Below are 16,135 nucleotides of genomic sequence, written 5' to 3'. Positions count from 1 at the left end.
TTTATAGTTATTACCCTCAACTTTAGAACTGCTGCATTATGCTGTAGTAGAAGGTAAAATGACTTCCAGGATCCAAATTCTTTTAAGTAAAGTTTCCCTGGGTCCTTTAGTGTGTGCGCGTGCTGTGCATGTGCGCACACACACACGCACATACTGTCACACACACACGCCTTGCTCCCCCATGCAGAGCCCATGCCAAGATTCTCTGAGGAAATGGATTCTTGACGTCTCTTCATTAATTCAAGAATGTGGTATAAAGGTTACAAAATGAACACCGGTGAGCAGCTGCTTTGATGGTGAACGGCCAGTCCCTGGAGAGGCAGTGGCGCTCTCTCTCAGCCGCCACAGCATTAATGACTTCAAATACTTTGGTATTCATTTACATCCTCATTTAAATACTTGGTAGAAAAATAATTACACTGAGGTGTTTGATGAGATGAAATTTGATCTCAGCAGATGGAGTAAGGCTTCCCCTTTCATCAGCAGGGAAACCAAGTGTCATTTAAATGAAAATCTTCCTGAAATCTCTTTATTCCTGAGTTTGCTGTCAATATCCCTGAGGAAATGCTTCCATCAAAAAGGCTTGGTGAGATTGGGAAAGGATACCAATTTCAGAATTAATTGTCATCAGGTATAGCCAGAATTCCTTCCCCACCCCCATTTTTGTTAACACTTTCTATAGCTTTCAAGTTTTGGCTTGAAATAATACACAAATGTGAGCTTGAACATGGAAGTTTTCCAGCCAACATTTTGGATCCAGTTCTGTGTGCTGGTAACAATACAGGAGAACGCCAGCCACTCCGACTCTGTTGGCCTTGAATAGTCTACGGTGTTAGCAGCGGGTCTGAAAGACAAGTAGCATGTTCACTCATACTGCCTCCCAAGCTGGCATCTCGTTGCGACGAGGCACTTGAGTTCCCAGTCAGCACGGAAGCTGGTGTGGGTGGAAAGAATGAAGGCAGTTTTATCCACTGTTTCCATGGAAGCAACATGCGATCTTAGCGCTTAGTACAGAACTGAATTTCAAGGGAGGCGACTTTTTACGGGTACTTGCTGCTGAAAAATAATTTCCCTGCCAGAATATACTGTGAGTGCATTAGCCTGTTCTTACTCTTGAATGTTTATTTTACGTTAAACTTGCCGGGCAAGATCCTGAATAAACAGGTCTGGATTTCCTATGGAATTTTCCCGAGGCCATTTGTAATCTCTGTCCTGATAGTGGGAAGACCAGTAACCCTGACAGGCTAGAGCTGCTGCTACCCAGGGAGCGTTTCAGGCTGTGGCTCCCATTGTGACCAAAAGAGCCATTTCATTTGCATCTGGCTGTCTTACTGGCCACAGCAGTCTCAGTGGCAAGTCAAAAGGTGATTCAAGGGGCTGCGTATTTCAATGAAATGCTCTGTGGGGGCACTCTGGCTGCTCCATCATTTCACTTACACTGTGGGCTGGAGGGCCAGCTGTATTCTCTGTGGTGGGTGGGAGGGAAAGCAAACCAGCTGCACACTGTGGCTAGCGGCCAGTGGAAAGTATCCCAGCCTCCTGTGCATCTCGCTGTGGCGGTCCTGTCTCAGCTGGAGCTCTTTTCCCTGAGACCAATGATAACTGGGCTTCCTGATGCGCCCATTAGCCCTTTGTTTTGGGAAAACCAGACTAGTCCAGGGGGATAGAGAGAAGACAGGAAAAAAAAAAGCACATATAAGAAAGCAAAACAACATATTTATGATACATTCTTTTTAAAATAAAGGAAAAACATAACTAAAAAATTCAGAATTAAAGGAAATAGCACTTATGTGTAGCTCAGAGAGGAATGATGTTTAATAGGACTAACAAAGAAACTACTCAGCGTAGCACACGTGTTCTTGTCCAGGAAAACCCTCAGCCGTTCCTGTCATGCTCTTGGCAGCTCATAAGGTTTCATAAAGTGATTTGGGAAAAAGGGATGTGTCTTTGGATGGCCCCTTTTCTTTGTCTGGGTTCCTGGGACTGTCCTCAGCAGTTACCCTGAACACCACCTTTCAAATTGCCATGCCTCTATGCTTTCCTTTGGTGATTTGCCAGGACTGAGATGAGAATATAAGCATTTTTGAGACTGATTTCAGTGTGTTTCAGTAGTTCAACAATCATTTCTCAGGTGGGTTTCCTTTGAATACACTTCTCTTATGTGGTATAGGTTACACAAACCTACCTCCCCATGGCCTTTTTGGCTCCATTTTTGAAAGAAGTTAATGCCATGGCTTTATGTTATCAGATACTATTTCTGAATGCTTGATCTTGTTTAGCCGAAACTACTCCATAGCTCCTCTCTTCTAATATAGACAGGCTCTTTGAGATCTCAGATTTCATTGTATTCCTACCTTCTTTGGGGACATGATTCATCACCGTCTCTGTTGCTCAAGGTGGGTCAAGGTGACTCAGACCAACCCATCATCGGTTTTGGTCATTCATTTGGTCTTGGTATATTGAAGGCTCAGAAAGAGCTCAGAGGGTTGGTAGTGTTTACTGAGAGGCAGTAGGATAGTTGACACCCACTAGGTTGGTGTAAGAAATGACATTTCCTATTTCTTTTCTAGATATTTAATGCTACAAGCGAGCTGTCTAACACTGCTGCCTATCAGTCTGTCCGCATCCTCTCTGTGTCTCTCGTTCAGGCACAGCAGGAGCTGGAGGACCTTGCTGAGGTTGACTTGCAATGGTCTAAGCCTACCGCAGGTAAGTGATTGCTGGAACGTGTGCCATCTCTTATATAATGGGTTAGTGCCCTATGGAATCTGTAATCCTGAATTTGGTTCTGATCTATTTATTATTATTCAACCATCCTTTCATTCATTTCTTATTGACTCTCCACCCCATTCCTGTTGGTGGCCATTTCATATGTTTCTTCCCAAGCAAGACTCTACCGGTGAATCTTCCCCCTTGCTGTGAGCAGATGACTCTTCCTTCACCTTCACTGAACACACTGAGGCCATTCAGCGTGAGCTCTGCCAGCATCACTCTTCGGCACTTCAGTGCTCTGTTCTTCTCTTCTCTTTCTTTTTTTGTTTCTGTGTCTGAACACAACTGACTGGTGTTTCAGGGTCCCCTCTGATTTGGTCTTGTACCTCCTCCACGGCCTTCTTCTATCCCGCAGGCTCTGTTCTTTTATCCCATTGTCCATTCAGCAAGAAACCTTTATTTCATGCCCACTCTGTGCCAGGCTCTGTGCTAGGCCCCAAGGATATAGCACTGAGCAAGACAGACTCAGTCCCCACTCTCAGAGCTTATCTTTTCTTTTATTCTAACAAAACAAAGCAAAACTAAACATAACAAACACCCTCCTCATCTCTCCCCTTTGCTTGGTTAAACTTTTCTAGAACATCTTTGGTTTTCATCCTTTTCATTGTCTTTCCACGTGTTCACGCTGACCCTTTGTGATCTGGCTTCTGCTTCCACCTCAACAACTTGTTCCCTTGGAGGGTACTACTGTTTTTCTAGTTATAGACTCTGGGCACTTCTGTAGCATTCGACACTGCTGACTGCCACTTTGAGGAACTGCACGTTCCTCTTAGCTTGCGTGGTGCTTCCTTTCCCTGGTTCTCCTCCTCTGTCTTCTCCTTCCCTGTTTCTTTGCTTTCAATCCCTTCCTCCAAACGTGGTCCCTTGTGCTCTTTCTAGTCCTTTTTCTCTTTTGTCTATATGTGCTTTACCTTGGTAACCTCAATTGCTCCTGTATTTTCAAGTATTAATTCATTCAGCAAATATTTGAGTGCCTACTATGTGCTACGCACCATTCTAAGTGCTGGGAGTATAGCAGTGAATACAGCAGGCAAGCACACCTAATCTTATGGAGCTTACATCCTAGTGCGGGGGGTACAGAAATAAATAATAAAATTAGTAAATGATATACAATGTATCTGATACTATTCAGTATCATACTATCTGAACTCTCCCTGTAATAACTCAGGAATTGAATAGATTTGGGTAAATTTTTGGGTGACTCTTTTGGTCTATGAGCTCTTACTATATGGTATCCAAAACTCAAGAATCAGTTAGATTTGGATAATGTATTATACCTTGCTGTCAGCTCCCTTTTACTCTCAGAACTCAGAGATTGAATAAAGTTTTGAATATTAAGGGATAGGCTAGATGGTGATGCATGCTGATGAGACAAGAATAAATCAATAAAACACATCAGGGAAGGGGGGCAATACAGACCACTGGGGCTGGGGTGGGGTAGTGGTTTCCAATGGAGAGTAGCTGTGGTAGTCCCAACTGAGAAAGGCGACATTCAGTGATAACCTGAAAGAGATGAGGCAATGCTGATATCTGGGCAAGAGCATCTCACATTTCAGATCTTGATTTTAAGGACCCATGTAATTGGATTGGCTCCATCTGGATAATCCAGGACAATTTCCCTGTCTCAAGGTCCTTAACCCCAATCACATCTACAAAGTCCTTTTAGCCACATAAGGTCATAGTCACAGGTGCCAGGCATTAGAGTGTGGACATCTTTGGGAGGCTCTTCTGCCTACCACACATTCTCACTCTCAGGCATTTTCAAGTGGCTTTCCATTTTCTTTACTCCAAGATGTGACTCTAACCTCCCGTCCAGTCTTATCTTCCACTATTCTCCTTTTATAATCTATGCTCCTGTCAAATACTTTCAAAATTTTTCCTATTCTCTGCACCTTTTTACATATTGTTTCATCTGCCTAGAATGCCAGCTCTGCTTATTAAATAGTAAACTGTCTATCCGTCAACGCTTCCCCACCTCTCTCGCCTTCCCTCTTATTTACCTTTCCCCATACCTACCTGTCACTGAATCCACTTTGATACCGGCTACCCACAGCCACCCAACACCAGTCAGTAGACATTTACTGACTCTCTGTTAGGTACTAGACACTGGGGACACCGAAGTGAATAAGGTGGAGTCCCTGCCTTCAAGTAGTTAATAGTTTAGTGGGGAAAGGGAAACACTATGCGCAGAGTGTTATGGAAGCACAGGGGAGGAGGTCAGGCTTCATTAGGCTTTTTATGATCTGCCTTTCATTTGATATTCTTTCTTTTGCTGTTAAAACCCCTTAACACTTGTTTGTGCCTCTTTAGGCACTTAACCATATTTTTTTCATATATTTTGTTCAGCTGAGTATTTGTCTTATTCTGTAGAATATAAGAGCTATGAAGAGAGGTTCCATGTCTCTCCATATCTCTTTAATTACTGTATTTCAACCATCTAGAAGTGCCTGGCACCTAGTAAGTGCTCAATCAATTGTAATTGATTTGAAATTGGTTTGAATTCCCACTGTTACACTATCAGCTTTTTGAGTGCCAGGACCATATTGAGTTTGAATCTTTCATGGTGCCAAGCCAGTGACTTATACATAGTAGTTCTTTAATAAATACTGGGTTGAATTGATCCCGTCAGTTGTATGCTTGTGCATGTTCCCTTCTTTATCAGCTTTCTTCTGACAAATTGCGCATTCTGGTCTGTGTTAGTTATCGGGCTGTGTGGACTCATGAGGTAGACTGTGCTGAAAACTTAAACACTAGTTTTGGTTTCTGTTGCTTTCCTTTTTGGCCAAACTTCCCGTGACTTACTTGTCCGTATTTTCATTACCATTGCTATAAAATTGGTTATAAAACTACCCAGAAACAAATACACATTTCTTCTTGACATGCCCCCTGCTTGCTTATTCCCTTCCACAGAGCTAAGTGGGGATGAATGGCGAGGTGAGAGGAGAGGTGTAGATGATGGTAGTATAGAGGCCCAATGGCCTTTCTGCACCTCACCTTTGAGGAGGAGTATTAATATTCCTAGATTCTCAGGAAGCTGTAAGAGATGGCGAAGCTTGGGGTCAGAGGGGAAGCCTTCTTGCTTGGCCAGAGAGCTTTGGCTTCTCAATCTTTTGCCTCTCAATCTTGTCCTACTCTTTGAAAGTCTTAGAAAATAATGCAAGGAATGACTCATACCCATTCTTCTCACCTAGACTCATCTAGTAGCTACAGTTTGTATCCATCTAATTTTTCCCTGACTCTTTCTTTAACTATTTCTCTGAACAGAAAACTTAGGCCACGGAAATTTCCAGTACATGTCAGCAGTGTGCTGGCTCTTTGGGCGTTACCTGTATGACACTCTGCAGTATCCCATTGGGCTGATCGCCTCCTCGTGGGGTGGGACACCCATTGAAGCCTGGTCATCTGGAAGGTCACTGAAAGCCTGTGGGGTCCCTAGGTAAGGGTAAGAAAGCATTCTCAGTCTGGGAGAAAGCCTCCCAGGAAGTTATGAAAGAGAGAAGGATCATGGTCTCCTCTGGGGACTCAAGTATGTGTTGAATGTCCAAATATGTATTGAATGTATGTAACTTATTTCATGCACAGAAATCACCATTGCAATAATCTGAGAATATGTCAAGAAGCAATTATGATTCTTTTCCCCAATAGTAGTAATAGCTAATACTTAACTGAAAGCTTTCTATATGCCAGATATTGCTGTAAGAACTTTATATTTATTAATTCACTTAATCCTCACAATAACCTCTTTAAGTGTAGAAACTATGAACATACTATGGATAAAGACACTGATTCTGAGAGAGGTTTAGTAACTTGCTCATGGACACGACTAGTAAATGGCAAAGTCTGGCTTCAATGTCTGTGCTCTAAAGTACTGTGTTATATAAGAATAAACAGTCTAATAGAAAGAAAAAATATACATGTAATTAAAGAAATATATTAGTATACTGATTATGAAAGCACACTTAGGAAAAGCTGGACCAGGAAGAATATTTGGGATGGGGAGAAAGGGCTAGTTACTAAAATGCTGATACTAATATTAACATAGAGAGTAATGATATGTGAACTGCTTTCACAGACGTTGTCTCATCAATTCTAGGAAGGCCTCTGGGAAGAGGATGGACTTGGGCTCTTGAATAGTATGGTAAAGGCTTGTCTGGGGGGGAGTGAAGACATTCGACTTGAGAACAGAAAGAATGGCCTGTGGCAGAGTAGGAGGGATCTAAAGCCGGGCCTCCCATATCTCTGGGGACATGAAAGGGACAATACCAAGGGTGTGGGGAAGTGGGAATTCTCATACATGGCTGCTACGAGTATAAATACATATGTAAGTATTCTACAAAGAAATTTAGGAACACGTTCAAAGCCTTACAAAAATGTGTTTTTGGACCCAGCAATTTCATTTCTGGGAATTTATCTTAAGGAAATAATTAAGCCTGTATGAAATGATTTAGCTGAAAGGAAGATAATCATGGCATTGCTTATAAAAGCAAAAAGCTTAAAACAATCTAAGTGTCCATCCATTGAGCACTAGTTAAATACATTTATTGCCTGTATTAGAGACTCATAATAAAACACTCTTCCTCTCTGGTTTTGATGACCTTATCTGCGAACTGGGATGGCCCACTTTTTTTTTTTTTTTTAAGATTTTATTTATTTATTTTATTTTCCCCCCAAAGCCCCAGTAGATAGTTGTATGTCATAGCTGCACATCCTTCTAGGTGCTGTATGCGGGACGTGGCCTCAGCATGGCCGGAGAAGTGGTGTGTCGGTGCGCACCGGGGATCTGAACCCCGGGCCGCCAGCAGCGGAGCGCACGCACCTAACCGCTAAGCTACCGGGCTGGCCCTGGGATGGCCCACTTTGAACTCCTAGAAAGCTGACTGATACACTTATCCTGGAAAGAACCTGGAAGTGAAATTTGGAGACTGTTCACATGTTTTCATGTGAAGCGGAGAGGTTCAATTTAATTCTCTGTTGCTTTCATCAGAAATTTGACCCAAATGCAAGCTGGATACACTCCCAGCTTAGGGATCATCATGTGATCAATCACTAGTTCTCTCCTGACGCTTGTGCATCTTATGGATTTCAGGTTCATTCCATCTGATTTTGTAACTGGTCCCAGTGAGTACTCTGTTCTCTGGAATGCCATGATCCATCCGCTACATAATATGACTCTGAAAGGGGTGATATGGTATCAAGGTGAGTGTTCAATTGGCTATTTCTCCATTGTATGAGTTAGCTTTTCCTGTATAACAAACCACCCCAGAACTTAGTGACTTACAACAATAATAAGTTTATTTAGCTCTCTGTTCTGTGGGTTAGCAGGGTAGTTTTTCTGTCTGGGCTGCTTTGGCTAATTTCTGCTGGGATCTGTTGTGTGTCTTTGGCCACCTGGCAGGTTGTCTGGTGGCTGGATGACCTAGGATAGCCTCTCCCTCATGTCTGTTGACTGGGGGCTGTCTATCTGCTGGGGCACCATGGTTCTCATGTGGCCTCTCATCCTTTAGCAAGCTAGCTCAGACTTATCTATCATTTACATAGCAGTTTCAGGGTTCCAGGTGTGTCAAGGGAGAGTAAACCCCCAAAGCTGAAGTGCTTTTCAAGCCTCTGCTTGCATCATGTTTGCTGATGCCCCACTGGCCAGAGCAAATCACAAGTCCAGTCCAGAGAGCCTGCAGGAAGGCCCACTTCCTAAGGGCATGGATAGAGTTTGGGGTGTAATGTGTGGCTGTTTTTGCATCTACCCCAAACTCCTCTCACAATTTGGACTGTTTTTAGGGGAGGCCAATATAAATCTTAACAGGGACCTGTACAATTGCACATTCCCTGCGCTCATTGAAGACTGGCGCGAAACCTTCCACCGCGGCTCCCAGGGACAGACAGAGCGTTTCTTCCCGTTTGGATTTGTCCAGGTATGTGTTGAGAGGAAGAGGGGTATGGGCACTGGTGTGGGGATGTGCTGTCTAGATCTCTTTCCTGGAATCCATATTCCTTTTTATGCTCTTATAGCCTGGTGGTCAAGAGCTGAATGTAAGACAATTCATCTCAGTTCACTGGTGGGACCATTAAAACTTCAGAGAAAGATAATAGGTAACTAATATTTCTTCTGTTGAAAAAGCACTGCATGTTCATTAAAGAAATATTAAAAAGATAAGCAAAAAAGAAGCTAAAAACATTTATAATTCCACAATCTAGAAATAAGCAGACCTCTTCTGCTCATGTATTTTTGAAATAGAATCCATGCCACGATACTGTATCTTATCTTGCTTTTTCTCATAATGTCATATTTTGAACATGTTTCATGACAATAAATATTAATCTTCAGCACAATTTATAATGATTGCGGAGTATTCAGAAATGTGGCAGTACTGTACTTTATTTAACTAGTCCTCAATAGATGGCCACTTAGGTTGCTTTAAACATTTTGCTTTTTTAAGCAGTGGCATGTTTCTTTTTTTTGTAGCTAAATCATTACATACATGCTTAGTTATTTCTATAAGATAAATTCCCAGAAATGAAATTCCTGGGTTAAATTGAAACTTTTAAAACTTAAACTTTTTAAGGCATTGAACATGTCCCAAAATTTCTCTGTAGAAGTTTATAGATTTGTATAAAATGATACTCTTAGCACCTGTGTGTGAGAATGTCCCCACACCCTCCCAACTTGCTGTTACCCTGCGGCTCCTTAGAATGAACCTCGCTCTTGCACTCGCAGCCTTTCCCACGTGCTCTTTGCCTGGAACGATCTTTCTGATCTTTCTTTCTCGTACTTTCCCAGCTAACTTTTAATCCTCCTTCAGGTCTCAGCTCGGATATCAGTTAGGAAGCCTTTTGTGACTATCCAAAGTCTGGGTTAGATACCCCCTCTCCCCGGTTGGGTGATTCTTAGCACCCTTTACTTCTGCTTTTTACTTGCATGGAGGTTGCACACATGACTGTATTTTCCTGGATCACATTTATATTCCTAGTACCTAATTGGTTGGCACTTATTAAACATGGCCTAACACGTGAATGAAAAAACAGATCAAGAGAAACCATACTTTTAATTAGTGGTAAATAGTCATATTCTGCTCTATCCTTGCCTAAAAAGAATAAACATTTTTAACCAAATTCGTAATTGCCTTGCCTCACCTGTTCATATGACTCCTCCAAGACCTAGACTTTTTAGCAGGGTGGTAGTTCTGACTTTTCTGGAACAGAGGAAATTAAACAAGTAAGGTGTTATAAAAACAAGGCCCAACTCAACATAATAACTGAATGGGCTTTAATATCTGAATTGGACATACGTACTTCCAGACAGCTGCCTCTGCATGTCCCACAGATACCTTCTTCTCACCATCCTCCCATCTCCTTTCCTTGTCCTAGTTCACTATACGTTTTTTTGGATAGACTTTTATAGACCTCTTTCCATTTATAAGTACTTTACAATCGTTTTCTTCCTTCTTTCTTACATTTGTTTTGACTTTGAAAAAAGATTTTTTTGCTCATTATTTTCAAAATAGCAACTCTTGGCATCAGTCTGTACTACTGTTGGTGGAAACTACATTTGGACTTTTGAGGTAATTTTTTGGCTCTTAGCCTGTGTACATGGTGATTTGAATGTGACTTCAGCCAATTCAAACCAAAAGTGTGTGTTGAATGCTTATCGTATGCCATAAACTGTGTGAAGTGCTGGCAATACAGCACGAGTCAGAGACCTGGTCCTTGCGCTTGTGCCTTACAGTTTAGTAGAAATTCCTTAGCCTCTGGGCTCTCACTTTACCATCATCAACAAAAGTATGCTGGTTACTTGTGGAAAACTGAGAGTATAAATGTACACCTTCAAAGGGAAATATCAGCTATGACAATATAATGGTTCAGAGCATGGATCCAGAGCTAGTCTGCCTGGATTCAAATCCCAGCTCTGACACTTCTTTAGCTATGTGATTTTGAACAAGATATCAAACCTCTTTGTTATTTTCAGTATTAAATGAGTTAATCCATGTAAAGTCTGGCACATGCCAGATAATAGTGTTTATTATTATTGAGAGAAGTCAGAAAATCTGGAGGGACAGTTTGTCTGTAAGGAAAGGTGAATTGGCTTTATAGAAGTGCTGAGTTTGTAACGATGGTTGCAATAACCAGAGCACAGTTAGAGATGGGGGGGGTGGCGCGGTTAGTCAGTTTAAGGCATTGAACATCACTGAGCTCAGCTGAGAGACAAGAGCTAGAGACATGCATCTGAGAGTTATTAGTAGAGAGGTTACCTGCAGCAGGAGAGGGAAAGAAGAGCAGATGGCTAGGGACTGGAGTCCTAGGAGTATGTTTTTTAAAAAGGGGTTTGGAGGACCAGTGGAACAGACTGCAAACTACAGTGTAGTTGTAAAATCCTCTGAATGTGGCCGCTTTTATATTCTTTGCCTATTACGTGCCTTCATTAGCAATAGTATTTCTACGAAACACTGTGGGAGACTGAACAGCGCCCTGCTAATATCTCAGATTAGGAAAATCACAGGAATTTCTTTTGATTGTGGAGTATGGTGGTGCCCCCATGTGGCCAGTATGTAGTCGTGCCATCAATGCAATAGAGAGGAGAAGCGCTGCAGGCATTTTCAGCAAACTGCCATTTTGAGAAAACTTCCTTGGCTTAAGTGGCTATTATTAGCATTGCTTCCTGTTGTGCTTGAAGCTGGAATTCACCCTAGACTCTTGCTGGTAACTTTGTTGCTATGATCCTTATCATGGCACTGGCTGGTGAGCATGGTTCCACCTCCATTCTTCTGGTAGTGTGGGAAGAAGATCACTGGATCTTTCTAGTCCTGTTTTCTAGTTTTCATGAGATTCCATTGTGAAGTTTCAGCACCTTTTATCATTTCATATGTTAAAATAAATTTGCATAAGAGATTTTAATAAGAGAATTGGAAATGTCCCCTTAGTTCCATATCACATCCTTCATTCCACATTCTTTCTGCTACTATTGCGACCTTTCCAGTGTTTTCCTGATGATTTTCTAGTCTTTCTGGAACAACTCAAGAAGCAGAAAACTTCTTCTATCCAAAGCTTCATTTGGCCACATTTGCAGGGAGGATCTCAGGTATTTCCTGGGCTATGAGAGTAATAAGACTAGAAGGAACAGACTACTCAGAGTGCAGCTCCTCTCATGGGGACAGAAATTTTGAAATGGAGTTCAAAGACAATGTGGTTGCTTGCCCAGGCTGTTTCCCAGTTTGCAATTTGACTTACTTTAAGATCGTAGTTTGTAAAAGAGAGATAATAGGTTGATGCCTCTCATTGGCTGGCACTAGGGCTAAGAATAGGTGCTAAGTCAGAGAACAGGGTGATATAAACGTCAGAGAAGTAAGTAAGGAAGAAATAGTGGGACCACATGCACTGTAGTAATATTAAATGTTTTTAGTATTACTACGTCGTATCAGAAGGCTCCAGTGTTTCCTGCGTATGACTGAGATCAACAAGGCGGTACATGGTCTGCCCTGCCTCCATTACCCCTGTGACCTCATCTCCTAATTTTCTTTGCCTTGCTTACTCCACTTCAGCTGCACTGACTGCCTTGCTTTCTTTAAGCACAATAGGCATACTCCCTCCCTAGGGCCTGCCATTTTCTTTTCCTTCTTCCTGGAAAGTTCTTTCCCTAGTATATTAGTTTTCTATTGCTACATAACAAGTTACTGCATATTTATTGGCTTGAAACAATACCACACACATTTTTTATCTCACAGTTTCCATGGGTGAGGAGTTGGGGCATGCATGCCTTAGTTGAGTCCTCTGCTCAGGGCTGCAGTGAAGGTGGCTTGGGGTTTTCTCCAAGGTCACGTGGCTGTTGGCAGAATTTATTTCCTTGAAGCTGTAGAACTCGTGGCAACTGACTTCTTGAAGGCCAGCAGGTGAGAGGTCTCTGTCTTCTAGACCCTCTTTAAAAGGGCTTACCTGACTGGGTCGGGCTCACCATCATACTCTTCCTTTTGGTTACCTGGAAGTCAACTGATAAAGGACCTTACTAGCATCTGCAAAATCCCAAGCAGATAATTCAGATGTTATAGAATCTGAATATTGGATATTACCCTTTCTCTTGTGTTCCATATCCAGTGGGTTGCCTGGTTGTGTCGGTTTGTTTTTAGATTATCTTATTTCTAACTGTCTCGTTCCCACTACAAAACTTCCAGGTTAGACCTTTCTTTTTTGTGTCTAGAATATTATAGTAGCTTTGTAATTAATCAGTCTCTCTGCTTTCAGTCTTGTTTCTTCACAGAACCATTTACATGATCACTAGATTGATCTTTTGAAATAGTCCTTTTATCATGTCAGTAATTTCAGTGGCTCTCTAATTTTTAAATTGAGGTGAAATTCACGTAATATAAAATTAGCCATTTTAAGGTATCAATTCAGTGGCATTTAGTACATTCACAATGGTTCCCTATTGTTTATAGAATAAAGTATAAACTCTATCCAAACACTTGCCTCACTATCTTTCCACTGCATAAATCCTCCAGTCCAGCTATATTGCTCTCTCAAAGCTCCCTTTCTCCTTCCTACCTTTGCATCTTATAAGGTTCTAACATGTGAAATATGAGCATCCTATTTGTAGTGACTTCTCATATTTTCTGTGCCCATCCAAATTTTTTTACATATTCTAAGGCCATGTTGTCTTATAATAATAAACTTTGTCTCTTCTAAATGTAGAGCACTTGCTGTCTGTGCCACCAGTAGAGCATGTAATCCATACTATTTTATACTGTGTTTATTAACATTTCATATGTGCAGGTCTGTCCCCTCAACAAACTGAAGTACTTATACCAGTTAGCTACTGCTGTATAACAAACCACCTCAAAACTCCATGACTTAAAATAATATTTATTGTTATAGCTCACATGCCTGGGTAGCTGGGGTTGAGTGACCTTGGCTGAGCTCCACTGGGCTCTTCCAAATCTCTGTGGGTCAGCTGGGGGGCTCTGCTCCAGTCTAGGCTTGGCTGGAGTAGATTAGATGAGACAGCTCTGTTCCACAGCTTTCCTTCTTCTCCGGAGAGTAGTGGGCTAGCCTAGGCATGTCATTCGCATGGTGATAGCAGAAATGCAAAAGAGCAAGTGGAACCACACGAGGTCTCTTGAGGCCTAGGCTAGGAATTGACATACCATGACTTCTGTTTCAGTCTGTTGACCAAATCAAACCACATGGCTGAGCTCAGAATCAAGTGGTAGGGAAATATACTCTTTTTCTCAATGGGAGAAACCACAAAGCCATATGGCAGGAGGGTGTGGATATAGGAAGGTGTGAAGAATTGGGGTCTTTGATGCAAGTTACCACGTGCTCAAGGGCAGATTTCTCTCTGCTTCCTTATAGTACCTAGCCCTGTGTTGTACACAGATGTATCAGCTAACTATGGCTTTGTATAAAACTTAGTGGCTTAAAACAGCTGCCATTTTATTTGCTTATGATTCCATGGGTTGGCCAGGCAGGGCTTAACTGGGATGGCTCATCTCTGCTCTATGCGATATCAGCGGAGCTTGCTCTTGTGGCTGCAGTTTGAAATTGGATGTTGGCACCTCTCTCTCCTCATGATATTCTAATTTCTAAGGCCCCTCTCTCCACATAATTTCTTCAGCAAGGTAGCTGGGCTTTTTTTACATGGCCATCTCAGTGTTCCAAGAGAATGAAATCAGAAGGCAAGAGCTCTCAAGGCAAAGACTCAGAAGCTGCACAGCATCACTTCTGCTGCATTCTGTTGGTCAGAGAAAATCACAGGCTTAGCCTAGATTCAATGGGAGAAGAAATAGACTCCACCTCTTGATGAGAGGCGTGGCAAGGTTACATTGTGTCATGTGGGATGAGAGGGATTCAGTCACACCAGTAAGAAGCTCAGTAAATACTTGTTGAATGAACATTTGAACAAATGAGTGAAGCAGAAGCGGGGTCTGCTTGTGAAAAAGACTCCAGTGTAGGATTCTGATGCAATAAAATTCTGATGTAACAATCTCTCTACTTTCCAGTTATCTTCATATTTGTCTGCAACCTCAGATGATAAATTTCCCCAGATCCGTTGGCATCAAACAGCAGACTTTGGCTATGTTCCCAACCTAAGGATGCCCAACACTTTCATGGCTGTAGCTATGGATCTCGGTGATAGGAACTCACCTTTTGGCAGGTATGGTTGCTTCTTGGACTTTGCTTGAACATTATATGTCCTTTATAGGCTTCATTCTGATGTTCACTTGTGAGGGAGCAGAGAGTAGGTGGTCTAAGGATTGGCCCTTAGAAGCATTATCTATCAGTCATTTATGCTGGGATGTGCTGCAGTAACAAAAAAAACCCTCAACATTTCAGTGCCTTGATGTAACAAAAATTTATTTCTTGTTCACACTACATGTCCAAAGAAGGTCAACAGAGAGGCTCTGCTCATCATAGCCATTCACAGATCCAGAGTGACAGAGGCTTCACAGTCTGTGCTTCTGCAGTCACCTTCAAGTCTCACACTGGCAATTAAATGCTTCCACCTAGAAGCAACGTGAGACACTTCTGTTTACATTGCATTACCCAAAGCAAAGCATATGGCTATGCCTACCTTCCTCTACCGTGGACTCAGAGGAGGAGTAATGGAATATTTGTGAACTGCCCTGATGACTACCACATATTAGCTATAGGATATAAGGGGATTTCAAATGTGAAATGGATCCTAATACATAGTGTCTGGATTATAGTAGGATCTTGAATACATAAATATTTCTTTATTTTTGAATGAATGAATATTTATTGAATGAACGAATAAAAGCTGGAGGGGACCAAATAATGAACAGCTGATTCAAATGGAACACAGGACTTTTAGAGGTTGGAATAGTCTTATGAGTTACCTCTCCTAGGTAGTTTGAATGCCTTCCCTCCCTCCCTCCCTCCCTCCCTCTGTTCCCTCCATCCAGGTCATCTGTTATCTCAAGATTTCCAACCCATAGAAGGCCCAGAGTTCCATCTATGGTTACCATTCACCATTTCTCTTAAACTAACTAGCTACCGATCACTGGCTATTAGGTTCAGTCAACTTTGTTCTCTCCTTCTTAAAGCGTATTTTATATAATATTTCATTTTTTTAAAAAAGTGTGGTTATTATTGAACTCAAACCCAAAGTTCTGTCCTTGTTCTTTGTCCTGTAGCATCCACGCTCGAGATAAACAGACTGTGGCCTATAGGCTGCATTTGGGGGCCCGTGCTGTGGCTTATGGTGAGAAGAAGCTGATCTTTCAAGGACCACTGCCTGAGAAGATAGAACTCTTGGCTGACAAGGGGCTGCTCAACCTCACATATTCCCAGCAAATCCATGTGCAGAGGCAGGACGACAAGACATTTGAGGTGAGAAGAAGAGCAGAATCAATATGGGTTC

The 16,135-nt window shown here is 42.0% G+C and overlaps 1 protein-coding gene across 2 annotated transcripts in view; it reads left to right on the top strand.

The window, feature by feature from the left end:
- SIAE (sialic acid acetylesterase) overlaps positions 1–16,135 on the top strand; it is a 36,007-nt gene that overhangs the window by 17,188 nt on the left and 2,684 nt on the right. For both annotated transcript variants that reach the window (XM_014793720.2, XM_087433860.1), the window contains 6 exons: positions 2,571–2,709; positions 6,037–6,208; positions 7,859–7,968; positions 8,548–8,681; positions 14,754–14,908; positions 15,909–16,104. In XM_014793720.2, the coding sequence (XP_014649206.2) occupies positions 2,571–2,709; positions 6,037–6,208; positions 7,859–7,968; positions 8,548–8,681; positions 14,754–14,908; positions 15,909–16,104 (906 nt within the window). The remainder of the gene's footprint in view (positions 1–2,570; positions 2,710–6,036; positions 6,209–7,858; positions 7,969–8,547; positions 8,682–14,753; positions 14,909–15,908; positions 16,105–16,135) is intronic.

The sequence above is a fragment of the Ceratotherium simum genome, chromosome 7, assembly GCF_057802395.1.
Source record: "Ceratotherium simum simum isolate JZ-2026a chromosome 7, ASM5780239v1, whole genome shotgun sequence".
In the NCBI taxonomy this organism is placed as follows: Eukaryota; Metazoa; Chordata; class Mammalia; order Perissodactyla; family Rhinocerotidae; genus Ceratotherium; species Ceratotherium simum.
The sequence above is the reverse complement of the archived record's forward strand: the minus strand, read 5'-3'. Positions and strand labels throughout refer to the sequence as shown.